Source organism: Clarias gariepinus, chromosome 21 (assembly GCF_024256425.1).
Source record: "Clarias gariepinus isolate MV-2021 ecotype Netherlands chromosome 21, CGAR_prim_01v2, whole genome shotgun sequence".
Classification (NCBI taxonomy): domain Eukaryota; kingdom Metazoa; phylum Chordata; class Actinopteri; order Siluriformes; family Clariidae; genus Clarias; species Clarias gariepinus.
Window position 1 is genome coordinate 22,287,410 of NC_071120.1, and position 14,389 is coordinate 22,301,798.

At 35.3% G+C, this 14,389-nt stretch overlaps 2 protein-coding genes across 2 annotated transcripts in view; both read left to right on the top strand.

Annotated features, from left to right (window-relative positions):
- The first annotated feature begins 540 nt into the window (after positions 1–540).
- On the top strand, positions 541–2,079 carry LOC128509563 (leukotriene B4 receptor 1-like). Its single transcript, XM_053481339.1, has one exon. The coding sequence runs from the start codon at positions 803–805 to the stop codon at positions 1,691–1,693; it is 891 nt and encodes a 296-aa protein (XP_053337314.1). The 5' UTR covers positions 541–802; the 3' UTR covers positions 1,694–2,079.
- A 6,142-nt stretch (positions 2,080–8,221) lies between these two features.
- nsmfb (NMDA receptor synaptonuclear signaling and neuronal migration factor b) overlaps positions 8,222–14,389 on the top strand; it is a 59,806-nt gene continuing 53,638 nt past the window's right edge. The window contains exon 1 of the mRNA XM_053481407.1: positions 8,222–8,498. Coding sequence (XP_053337382.1) covers positions 8,428–8,498 — 71 coding nt within the window. The 5' untranslated portion in view covers positions 8,222–8,427. The remainder of the gene's footprint in view (positions 8,499–14,389) is intronic.

Sequence of the window (14,389 nt, forward strand, 5' to 3'; positions counted from 1 at the left end):
ATAGCATTGATTATTAATTATACTGTACTCAAACTGGTAAGAGGATTATAGTCACCCAAGGCCCATATACTGTAGACACATGGAGACCAAAGGCCAGCCTGTCTAGTCTGATCCTACAGAAGCCAGTACAACCCAAACTGGCGAAAATTTTAATGCTAGCCATGACAGAAAGGTACACCAAGCACATCACAGCCTGCTGCACTTAAGGCTCAGCCATAACTTTTTGCTAACATTCTGCTGATGTATGAGACTGTGTCTGCTCTGTCAAGGTGCACCATTGGAAAAAAAAATACAGCAAATTGTCTAGGGATGTGCAGATTTGGTTGCTACATTTTTCTTTTGTCTGCATTAAGCACCATCACATTCAACACTGTGTACTTCTACAGTACCTTAACTAGGTAACCATATTATTATCATATTATTACTAGTAATTTTAATTATGCTAAGGTCTTGGTCCCTGATGTAATTGGCATTATTCAAACTACAAGTAAATATTTACCCAATGTACAATGATCGGTTCAGCAGTAACTATCATAGCAACTATGTACTGTATAGCAATCTACTACTGTATAGCAATCCTGTTGATAATCATGCAGGTTTTACAATTCACTTATCATTGACATCTTATCATCTGATTTATGAAGATGAAATCATGTCAAAACAGAGACATTCCTAACTGCAGTTGTCTTTACAGTATTTTCGGCATTCTGTAACTTCCTAATGCTATTTTAATTGATGTTGCAACCACTGTCACTTCCCCTTACTTTATTTTAAGAACCTGAACCCACCACATAGTCTAACCATGCAGCAACACAACTCATCAAACAGCTCGCTCACCGCTTTTGTCTCAACTGAAATCCTGTTGGGCAGTACTGCACTGTCAGTTTGCTTCATACTGGGAGTCCCTGCTAACATAGCAGTAATTATGCGTCTTACTGGATGGATCAAGGAAAGCAGTTTCACCCCGAGACTGATGCTAAACCTGGCCATATCAGATCTGCTCACTCTGCTTTCTCTGCCGGTGTGGATTTGGGCGCTACTTCATGGCTGGGTCTTTGGCTTGGTCCTGTGTAAACTTCTCTCCTATTTGGTGTACTTAAGCCTGTACTGCAGCACTCTGTGTGTGATTTTGATGAGTGTCCAGAGATACCTGCAAGTGCTACATCCAGACAAATGGAACAAGCTTGGCAGAAAAGGAAAGAAGATTCTCCTGAGTGGGATGTGGATGTTAAGCGGAGTATTATCTTGCTATGCTCCTATACTACGCACTGTAAACCAAGGCAGGGAGGAATACCTTCAGTGCAGTCTATGCTATAGTAACGATGCAGAAAGAGTGGCTACTTCAATATGGGAGATTATACTATTTGTCCTTTTGTTCCCCACGCTGACTTACTTCTACTTTCATCTTTACCAGGGAGTTAATACCTCAGCTTTCTTCAGCAGTCGCTCATTGACAAAACTGGTGACCAGAATTGTTGCGTGTTTCTTTATTTTTTGGATCCCGTTTCACATCTCCAACATTGTGATCATCACTGCTGTGTTGCTGAAGAATAACAAGCTTTTAGAATTTGCAGAATCTGGTCAGACTATTACTACATCTCTGATTTTCATTAACAGTTGTGTGAACCCCTTCCTTTATGCCTTTTCTGCTCGGGCTTCACGACAGCAAGCAGCTGGAACAGAAAATGCTTAGTTCTTTTATTACAAATGCTTACTTAATTCATTAGGTTAGAGAGAGTCTTTTGTTCTCTGAAAGCTAATAACAGATTATTCTATATATATATATATTCTATATACTATCTTTATATACAGTACCATCTTATCTATATACTGTACTTACTGTAGCTATACAAACAGATACGTAAAAAGAAAAAACTGCTAAAGCATAATAGCTTGAAACAAAGCAGTACATGAGAAAGCAAATAGCATGAGAAGGTTTTGTTTGAAGTTTCGTGACATAACCTGAAGTGGACTTGTGTATGTTTTTGTTCATGTAATTATACTCAGGGTTCAAACTTTTCCAGCCTGCACTGTAAAGGGGAAATGTTTTTAGTCTAACCCTTACAACCCAAAGCATTTTTAGTATTTTTGCATTAATAAGTTAATGAATAATGAATAGTAATGAATATACTATATAGAGGTTTCAATTTCTTTCTTTCTTTCTTTCTTTCTTTCTTTCTTTCTTTCTTTCTTTTTTACTTCATTTATTTATTTGAAATAACTGTGCAGTATAAACAGGTCTGAGGAAAAAGTGTCACATGGGCATAGAAATACCACAGAAATGCCATGATTTTATTGTTGTTTCTGGATATTTCTAGGGCATAATAATAATAATAATAATAATAATAATAATAATAATAATGTAAACGGTTTATGAGTACTTAATTTTTGTGCCATTTTCCCTTACTCCCTTATTTTTTTTATTCCAGCAGTTTAAAAACAATAATAACTTTGATTCTACATAATTCTACATGGAACTTTGAATGTTTAAACATGTAGAACGATGTATAACTAAACTTGTCCTTATTTTTAAACTCCCAAAATAAGGGAATGATGTCAACACATATAGAGCTTGCAAAATGTTCATATTATTATTATTATTATTATTATTATTAATAATAATAATAATAATAATAATAATAATTTTGAGTTCTATATTTTTGTGGCATCATTCCCTTATTCTAGTAGTGGTTCTACACATTTGAGCATATAAGTTCCAAAAAACTCATCAGTGATTAATGTTTTGTATCCATCCAAGTTTGAGTTAACATTGTTTAGAAGTACAAAAGGTTTAACTGAAATTAAAAGAAGGTAAGATTCCTAAATACTTACATCTAGAGCTATAACCGACAATACATTTATAAAAAAAATGTAAATGCTTCATCTGGGTGAAAGCATGGGTGTATTGTGCAGCACGACTGTACCATGTTATAACTGCAATCTATACAGCAACTTATAGGGAGGCAATATTGTGTTTTTCAAATGAAAAAGTTATGGTTTAACCATACATTTACATTAGTGTAATGTCCATCTAAATATACAGTGCAGTACAGTACTTCATATTTTGCAAGCTATCCTCAAAAGCACATCATATTAGCCTCTTCTGGTTCATCTTGAATTGTATACGTTTTGTCTTTTCTCCACCTAGTTTCTTTTATGTCTTTTTCCTTACCTGTTCCTTTATCCTCTTACTCCTCTTTTTTTTTTTTTTTTTTTACAGGTTACTTTCCTACCTGCAAAAAAAAAAAAAAAACTTGTCCGAGCCTGTTCTGTGTAATTTCTAGTGGTTTTGATCTTGTCTTCACAAACTTACTGCAAGAAATTATAACTGCTTTTCTGCTTTAATCCTACGTATATAATCATGTAGTTTTCTTTATTAAAAGTATTTGATAACTGAATGTAAATGTATATAAATATTAAATAGTTTTTAATGTCAAAATAGCATGACTTTCAGAAATGTATCTTTGATGCCAGTACAGTAATGCTATTTTAGCTACAAGGGAAACCACAGACATAACACATCTGCCTAGAGTTTCCTCCACAATACAGCATTTAACAATGCAGCAAGTCAACAGCTCCCTGATAACTTGATTGTCACCATGACGTTGGCAGTTCATTTCAAGATTGACGCCAAGCCAAGCAATATTATGTGGATATTAAGTGGAACATTACTGTCCTACATTCTTGTACAGAACACTCTAAGCTTGGACAAGAAAGTACAGCTTGATTCCGATCACTACTATTGGAATAATGTTAAAAGAGTGCCTGCGTAAATTTATGAGATTATAAAATTTGTGGTTTTCTACCCCATAGAGACTTATTTCTACTCCAGTTATTTGTTTAAGCAAATGCATATGGCCTTAACCTTTTAAGACTGACTGGAGTACCGGCGATGCCATTTGCATATTTTAAATTAAATATGACTTTCCATATTTATAGCAAAACATTCAACCTGTTCCTATAACACCATTTTGATATGAATACGCGTTTCCAACTAAAAATTATCAAGTGCCCAAACCATTAAGTGTCCTTTCACACAGGATCTATAGGTTCGAGGTGTGCATGCCCTCGAAATCTATGTTGTTCGCACATGCTACTCTGCTTGTCCTGTGCGGTCTCCTCGTGCTTTCTCTAGTGCTCTGTCAGCTGCATAGTGTTTTATTCTTCGCTCTCTTTATCACTGCTGTTTTGCACTCTTTCTATCACACACACAAAGACACCCCTACACTTTTGCATGCATAAATAAAAAGAAACTCTTCTCACATAAATGAGATATAGAGATATAGACGCACAGCCACCTACAAATGAAAGCAAACAGAAAAAAGCGCTTTGGCAGTAATACTCAGAAAATTTGTCATCTGCTCCACAGTTCCCATGTTTATATGTTGTGTACGATATGTGTGCCTTCCTCTTACTTAAGTCCTCATATTGAAATGATTTTATAAGAATGTATTGGCTAGGACTTTTTATTTCATCGCTTCATTGTTTGCTGTTTGTTCCTTTTATGTTTGTTTGTTCATTGGTGATCTAAAGCACTGTTTATAAAAAATAAGTACATCTCACAAACTAATTCTCACTCACTCATCTTCTATACCGCTTTATCCTGTATTCAGGGTCGCGAGGACCTGGAGCCTGTCCCAGGAGGCTTAGGGCACAAGGCAGGGTACACCCTGGACAGGGTGCCAATCCATCGCAGGGCACACACATACACACCCTCACACACTCATTCACACTCACAAACTAATTGATAAATAAAATTAATTTTGCTGAGTTTTAAAGTACTTTCTGCAACGTATTTATATTAACAGGATTAAGGTTGACATTTGTGGCACTTCTCTATTTAAAACCATATGTAGGATTTTTTTTTCTTTATTTGTTGTTTATTGCACTTTTAATCAATTTATTTATTTATTTGGCATTTATTACATATGTATTCTTGTAGGTGAGGGTCAAAGGATTGTATTGCTGTATGACATGAAAATGCTCACATTACCGCATTTAAAAATACTAAGATACGCTCTGGTGGAGCACTTCTACTATGGCAAGTCTTAAAGGGTTAAACTCATATCTGCTTACTCCTGCAGTCTATCTTTAAACTTCCTTTTTGCATGTTAAATCAACTTCGTTTGGAGGTTAACCGAAGGAAACAATGCATAAGAAGTCATCCTGTATGTGGTGGCAGGCTGACATCACAGCCTCACAATGCACTTCTTGCACCTCAAACGCCAAAAGTAAAACAAAGTAGCAACACATGGCTGGTGCCATATCATCTTGACACTTCTTCGCCCTCCAAGAAGAAACATGTGCAGTAAACAGAGACAAATAACACAAGCAAGTAAGATCTTAAACTATCTAGAGATCACTGACTGGCGCCCCTGAGAAGTCCAGCAGGCTTACTCCACCCACTCTAATGCTGACTATGACATTATTAAGAGCTAATCTGGCTTGTTGCAGTCTTCCTCTACCAGTGCTGTTGCTTCCAAAGTGGACCTAAAAGACAGATGAGAACCCCAGGCGATTATATTCTTGAACTTGCCCACAACACCGCCATACCCCTCAGGGAAATTTCACGTTATGGAAACTCTCGGGACCTTGGAGCTTGTACTCCTCTGTAGTCCCATGTGGCTCCCTAAAGACCCCGCATTAATGGTACGGAAGATGCTAAAGCAATGCTGTTCATGAAACACCTCAAGACTTCAGAAGAAAATGCCAGCAAATTCCTAGCAGGACACACTGTATACACTTTTATCAAGAGGGTTGGTTAGGCCCATCAGCTGGGTTACACACAATATACAACTTTAATCATCGCCAGCATTAACATTTTCACCAATTTGTGCTACAGTATGTATTCTATGAGATTACACTAGACAGGGCTAGCCTTTGCACCCCACAAACATCACTGAGCCATGGGTACACCCAAGGGCTGCTTGAAAATCTATGGTTGTCCTTCCATGAAAAAGTTTTAGTAGATAATACTTATTGCATACCAAGAATATCATGCAACATCAGCTGTTTTGGAGATTTTTACACCATTTTAAAGATACTCTAACCCAGACTTCTGTTTTGGCCCTAACTGTTCAGTTGCTGCCGAATATATCCCACTTCATGCATTAATGTTGTAAATGAATAGTGTACAGTATATGATTATTTTGACTGTACACTATAGAAGCAATAGATCATAAAGGGTATTAGAAATAAGATGTAGCCATTGTTTCAGTGGTGAACCTGAGACACGTTTAATAAGAAATATTTAAGATGAGAAGAAATATAGTCAATGAAACATCACTGAATGACTTCCAGCTAAGAAGCAGTAAAACAGAATACTACACACTGCTGCCATTGCTGAAAATGTCCCACAGCCTGTCATAGCCTGAGGGAGAGTGAATACCTGGTTCTCTTAGGCAAACACACTGAAGTGCTCTCTGATGGCCTGGAAATATATATTGGTTCTGTTATCCAGCATACACTGCATATGAAGTTAAATACACAATCATTTGTATTTATAAGAGAATGGACAAATAAAATTTGCCAGTGTTACCCCCTAGTGGCTTAATACTGCAGGTGCACCTTTGGAATGTTTACTGTGTTTTGCATGTTAGCTGTAAGTTAAAATGTTTTTTCACTGTGTTGAGCTTCACAGTTGTGTTCAGCTTGGACTGTTGATGAGTGTAATTATTTAAACCCCTGGTTTCATACCTACGTTTTCTTGAATCAATTCATTTCCTCTTTGTTTTTTTGTTTTGTTTTTTACTTCAGCTTTATGTTATTTGCAGGGATTGCTGATTAGTTTAATAGGGATTTAAAAATCATATGCTGACGGGAGGTCATACATGGTTGTACAAAATGGGAATAAATACAATGGTCACCACTGGCCTTTATGATCCCTGGTTGGACTACATTCTAGATGAATCATATCCTGTGGTCTTTACATTCACCAGATTTTATCCAAGTTAAATAATGTACTTATGGGAAACATCACCTTGGCCATTAGGAATGTAGGACTCAATCTGGTCAGATCTTCAGATGTTTTCTGTATTGACTTGGACTTGTCTAGGATGTGGACATTCGTATCAATGAGTATAGTCTTGATCTTTATCCTGTTTTGTATTTTATCTTTAAATGTAAAATTTAGAAAATCACACCTAGCCCTACTCCTGCACCTGTCTTGGACTAGGCAATGGCATTCTTGACTACAGCACTGTTTGGTCTTCTTTCCTTCTCTGCGCTTTTTTAATTCCTCCTTTCCTGTGTTCCATCCACCCTGATCTAATTTCTTAATGTGTTCATTTTTCTCGCATCAACCTTCCTTCTTTTCCTGCATTTTTATTCTCTTTAACCTTTTTTTTTCATCTTTCATTTTTTTTGCTCCCTCCTCCCGACCACGAACACTCTTTTCACATTCTCACATTAATTAACTCAAAGACGGAAATATCTTGAGGATATAATTTGCACAATTCTAAATCTAAGGACACAGAAAAGCCCTAAATGATATTACAGAAAGAGGTGCTGTGGCTTAGTGGTTAGCACTGCCACCTTGCTCCTCCAGGGTCCTGGTTTGATTCCTGCCTTGGGGTCCACTGTACTGTATGTGTGAAGTTTGCATGTTCTCCCTGTGCTTGGTGGGTTTCCTCCAGGTGCTTCGGTTTCCTCTACAGATGAGGCTAATCGGTGTTCCCAAATTGCCCGTATGTTTGAATGTGCATATGATTGCTGACTAGAGGTAATAAAATAGGAATAAATACAAAATGAATCACCATTGGCCCTGTTCCTATTTGGACTACAGAGATTCCTAGATAGAATGAATGGATGGAGTGAGTGAGAGTGATGCTGTGATGGTAATGTCTTTAGGGTGACCTTCGTACTAAGTACTGTATATTGTGCTTGCATAAAAGTGCATTGATTAAAAACATGTATGAAACATGATTACAGTGCATACAGTAGCTGAAGTGTGATACATGCAATGATTGACTTTCCCCTAAAGCAATAGGCTAAAGGAAGTGCTGTTGTTTTATATTAAGACACTTTGTGTTGAGGATGGTTGGCTACAGGTGTTGTTACTACTGCTACAATATATATATATAACGGAGCGTGCGCGCACGCAGCGCAGACGGACGCGTGCGCGCGCACGGAGCGCATGATCCAGGCAGCGCGGTACTTGAGTGTCGGAGCTCCGGGATGCGCATCATTCCACTTATCTCTGGACACGAGAAAGGACAGAGCCATGAGTTTCCGCTGAGAGTAAGGATCTAGTCGGATATCTCACCAATCCAATCCGTGAACTACAGGAGGAGGCGAATGTGCGCCTTCATCCTGAGAACCTTTTTTTTTTTTCTTCTCCTATCCTTTGGTGTAGTCATTTCTCAAGCTTCTTGCACTGCGGACTAGTGGAATGAGCTGCTTTTGTCCCAGTGTTGTTTCCTGTGCAGTATGGGAACTGCTGTGTCCAAAAGAAAGAATTTAAGGAACGATGCCATTTCTTCCGTCGCCGCAAAAGTTAGGTGAGTAAAACCGGGCATTGCGTCCTGATGTCTTAATGCAGCAGTTTAAAAAAAAATAATAATAATAAAATCAATTGCTATTGTACAATATGCAATAAAGGGTGTGCAATAAATGTAAATGTGTAATAAAAGTTTAATGTAGTGTCACACTACAGAGAGCAATGCATCTCCAACAACAAGCATACATAAATCAGACCTTTATCTTAATTCTTTTATTTTGCAAAACTTTAAATCTTTACATGCTGCATGTTCCTCCGCAATAATGTTTTGAACATTCTAGTCACATCTCAGCAGCTGTTCCAGCTCCTTGAAATTCCCAGAGCACTGCTGTTTTTTATTTTTTTTGCATTTATTTTTTTCCCATTTATATGCTGTTCTGTTCGATACTTTTATTTATTTATTTTTATTATAAGAAATGTATGTGATCACATATTTGACTTATGTAATCAAATCATATCTGGAGAAATAAAATCACCTTTAAGACATTTATAAAATTAATATGTAAAAATAAATTACTTATGTAAAAATAAAACTGGATTACTTGCATGTAAAAAATGAAGTATTCATGTGATAAAGAAAAAAAAACTTTATATGTGACAAAGTATTTTCTAAAAACATATTAATGTTAAATATTTTAAAAGTTCACCGCATTTTCGTATATAAAAATATGTATATTTAAAATGTAAAATGTATGTGAGTTTACTGTCAGGGCACAAAATAACAGACAAATACGAAAGCAGTAAATGTTCTATTTAGGTAGTCTTTAAACTCCAAAATTATAAACCTTCATGAATATGAGTTTAAAGCAATAGCATGAGCTCTTCATATTTTGGAGAGACTTTACTGTTTTTTTTTAACACATTTTTCTCCCTTTCCAAACATGCAAGTTTTTCTAAGTAATGCAATTACTTCTTGGAAAGAAAAATATCCACTTTAGTGAGAATAACAACACTGAGTCTCCTCTTGTACTTCCTAACAAGAAGCGATGACTCACAGAACACAGTGAACCCTTTTACACCTTTTAGAATTGCACATGTGGACAACCTTCTTTAATTTACACCACAGGCTTTAAATAAAGAGACAGAGATATTGCGGTTGTTTAACCTTTTTAATATTCCTGTGTTACTCTGAATAAGGGTTATCCTGGTGAAAGGTGTATCTCCTTATTGCAAAGTTTCCTGACAAATATTAAAATCTTGCAGGTTATATTTTTAATTAGTTGTTTGTTTGTAATATGGTTCTGAATGCACTTAGTCATATTTTTAACTGCGTCAGAATTATTATATTCATTAAGTGGTATGATTTCTATGTTTTAATTAATGATATCAAATAGATAATGGATGATTGAGGAATCGCAAATGCATGTGTATGACCTAATATTTAGCCAACAAGAGACTTTTTTAAATACTGAGTGCAATAAAACATTTCTTATATATAGACAGACGTAAAATGCATACATTCTTTTAAATAATCCTTAGAGGCTATATTTTACTCATTGCTATATGAATATAATTCATACAATATTTTTTGCATTTTACCCTCTTTTTTTGATATTGGCAGTAATTTGGGAGTTGCACTTTTAGTGTCTCTTAACACTTATGTTTTCGGTATTAAGTTTTATGCTCATACAAGCTAAATGTGTTTACATTTTATAGTCTAACCTTTATATACTCATGGACAAAAGAAATGTTGCACATGTAAATGAATTCCAAAATATTTCTGTCAAATAAATAAGAAATTGCAGTTTTATACAAAATGTGTGTGTCCAAACCAGCAATTCACATGGTACAGCTACAGAGATCATAGAAATAATGAGGTCACCAGCATCAAGTTGCCATGTTCAACATTCATGTCGCCCAAGTCAAAATTGAGTGTTATCATATACAACATGACAATGCAGGCTGGATTTTCTTTATGATTTCACAAATGACCACTGAAATAGTTTGTCTGTTCTTTAATTAGCCTATCTTGTCTTTAATTAATCTGTTTTATTTTTAATTAGTCTGTCTTGTCTTGGCGTTGTCACTCTTGGCTTTCCAGACCTAGGGCAATGAGCAGTGGAACCATATGTTTGGAATGTATTCCACAGCCGGGAATTGGTATTCTTGGCAACTAAACAAAACAGGGCATGATAGGGCACTAAACTGAGCATGATGACCTTATGTGTTTGCTTAAATGTAACAAGGCAAATAACTGTATACTGCATATATATATATATATATATATATATATATATAACTGCATATATATATATATATATATATATATATATATATATATATATATATATATATATATATACAGTGTGTATACAGTGTGTAAATTTAGTGTTTTTGTCAATGAGTATAGATTAAGGAGACTTTGTTGGCTATTTATTAATAAGATGTTTAGAGAAACTACTATGTTTTTGCCAAAAGGTATGTCTCTCCAGATCAGTTATTTGGCCACAAAATAGTTCACTCAAGCCAACTACCGTACATTAAATAGAGTAAGATACAGAGAAAAATCTAATTAATTAAACCAATGTAGCCACAGGGACATAAGTGAGGAGATAATTAATATTACACTTTTATTTCCATATAAATATACCAGTAGTTGAAATTATCTTAAGAGAATTCTCAAATCAGTTTGACCTTTCGTTAGGTCTTAACAAATAATTAACCAGAGACCATGTACTAATTATGTCATTCTCATGATATATTAAGTCTTGTGCTCAAGTGGTCACAACCTTGCTATCAGTATAATTATTAGTATCCATGAGACATGCAGTTTGTGACCTATTAATATTAATTTGCAGTTTTAATATAGGACATTATAGCCATGTCTTATTAATAAAGACCAACTGGGTCACCTCAGAGTCTCCAATCAAAGCCTATTAGCCAACTCATTTTTGAAATTTAAGCCTTTCCTATGAAATTTGCCTGAAACGAGAGATTAGTGAAAAAGCTGACCCCACACAAGCATTCCCGTTATATAGATAAAATACAGCGGGGCAGTAATCCCAATAAGTGGCCATGAAGTCTTGTCTAACTAAAACCGATATCATAAAAGGTTATAAAATACCATAAAAGGGGAAGATACACAAGTGACAGAGGCATTTAAAATGTCTAATCTCACACAGACAGCAGGGGCTCAGACTCGGTTTACTCTTATTATAAAAAATGGAAGTCAGATTATCTCTTTAATCCATCTTAATACTCTTTTCTCACAGTCTCTCTGTCTGTAAGGATGGCGGCTTAAATCTCTGGCACTGATGCCATCTTTGACGGAAGTCACACATGTCACTTAGCTTCTGCCAAAAATCTTGACGATGGCACAATGTATATCAAATAACCGTTTCATTTTATTAGCCTATTAGTGAAATAAACACAACATTTGAGTTTTTTAATCAAATCAGACTACAGTTATTTTTGCAATATTGTAGCTTACTAAGTATATATCTAATTCCCTTCTAGTATAAATCCACCGTTAGTTGTAGTTGCTATAGTTGTAGTTATATAAGGCATGTTTTTTTTATTATCTAGTATTCATTTAAAAAATAACATTTTAAATGATATATGTTGCCTTTGAACCTGTAAACTGTTGCTATATGGGTCTTTATGTCTATAGGCTATAGTATATGTCTATACATTTTCCATCATTTGCATTATGAGAAAAATTTATACATTACCTAACATTATCTAGATTATAAATTATTCAAGTTTTATGGTCCTGTGCGGTACTGTAAGATGTAGGTTTGTTTGGAATTGTAACAAAATAAAAATAAAATTAGGATATTTATAAAAATGTATACAATCATGATACAGAAAGAATCACAATACAAATTGAATAAGCACTTGGGTATCGGGATAATCATATCAGTATCAGAAGGTTCCAGGTGATTTCCATTCATAATATATAGTGGTTTTATAATAGAAAATTAGTAATATCTTATAGAGATAAATATTATGACCAACCTATACTGACAGTACATACATAATAATCATGACAGAAGGTGGCACAGTGGCTTAGTGGTTCACTAAGTTCTCCAGGATTCGGGTTCGATTCCTGCCTCAGGCCCGTGTGAGTTTGTTGGGGAGTCATGTTTTCCCCGTGCTTGGTGGGATATCAGTTATTAGCTCATTCACATACTCATTTAGTGAACCATATTTGCTTAACGTATTAGAGCACATTGCTCTGCTGTTCATTTATAGCACTGCTGTAATTCACTGTCTTAAGTTACAGTAATTATAAGCTGGCAGTCTTTCATTCATTCACTTGCTCTAATTGATTCTCCTGGCTCGGCGAGTCTTGTCAGGATAAGCGTCATGAATAGTGTGGCGTCAGCATATGACACCAGTCAGTCGCATATCTGTCTTCATGTCATAATGCAGAGATGGGCAGTCTCATGGGGAAAATCTTATACACGAAAAATGTCATTTATAATAGATCTTGTAGTAATGTGTGTAGCACTACTGAGTGCAGAGACACAGCATGAACACTTTATTGTGTTTTCCAAACTATCTGTATGTTAAAAAAAGGCTATTTTTATGGTGCCTTCTCACCCTTGTACCACTTAATATTTGACTTTGGTAGAAGTAAAAATGTTGATGCTTAATCTAAAAAAAAAGGTCAATCAAAATCAATCATGGTAATATCATTTGTTTGCTTTCAGTCTGAAGTACTTAAAATGCGAATATATGTTTAAATAGCATCCATTCTAAAGGCACAAGTACATTAAGGATTTTGTCATGATTTTTTTTTTTTAAATGAATGTTTTGTATTAAATAATGTTTACTTTGAATTTTATTGCAATCATATGATTAAAAAATCTCTAATGAAAAAATATTTACTGAAACAGGCTGCGAAGTGCTTTAAGACACAATTTAAAGTACCAACCTCAGCAGCAATCTCATTTCCCCTCTCGTCTGTTCCAACCACTCAGCATTCAGCATAACCAGTGTACTAATCACCGGCCTGATCATCTGTCATCATCTGCACCAGTTTCTCACTGGTTTATGCCCTTAGTTAGAAGTTAGATTCTGTGTGGCTTAACAAATAAAAAACAAAGAGTCTGGCCTTTTGGAAGCTAAATATAAAGAAATTATGGTTGGCTCACTACTTTAGCTTTTTCTCTTGTTAGCTTGAGCATATTTTTTCATCGATGTTTAAAACAAGGAACAGTAACCATCTCTCAAACTCATCTCCCTCAGCTGCTGATGTAATGTGGTGGTAATGGTGCATTATTGTTATCAGTGCGAAACAGATTCACACTGAATACTACCCCATTGACCTGTGGGTACTGGGCTTCTCTATTAGTTTTCTGAAAAGCAGTTTGTTTTGTGTAATGTCTTGCGGGATGGAATGCTTTAGAGATGACTCATGGTTTAGTGTTGTAATTGCTTGACCTATGTAATGCATCGAAATGTGATGATTAGCATTTTGGCAAATTCTTTTAGGGGATGCACAAATTTAATTACTTTACTGGATCTAAGTGCTTACCCTCTAAAAGCTACTGTACTTCGACATGAAAACAGCTGATGAAGATATATGAATATGAATTCTTGAAGTGATGACATAACTCTCTGGCTTTTAATGTGATATGGCCATTCAACTTCACTAGCAAGAAAAGGAAAGCAACAACCTGACTTACTGTATACTTGTAGCAGTTTGACTGCAAACATCAGCTAAATTGATATAGGCAATTTGGGGGGGAAAAAATATTTTATTTAAAATTAGAAAGACTTTTTACAAACAGAGAATAGATTTTGTGGATGTCTTCTTTAAGTAAAAATTATTATTGTCCATATTGTCAGTATTAATGATGTACGATTTGGCAAAACACTATAAATCCACAATATATATATATATAATATTTTTTTACTGCTCATATTTCAGCTTGCAGTTGTGTT

Coding starts and splice junctions, on each gene's coding strand:
- LOC128509563 (XM_053481339.1), top strand. CDS start 803: ATGCAGCAACACAACTCATCAAACAGCTCGCTCACCGCTTTTGTCTCA.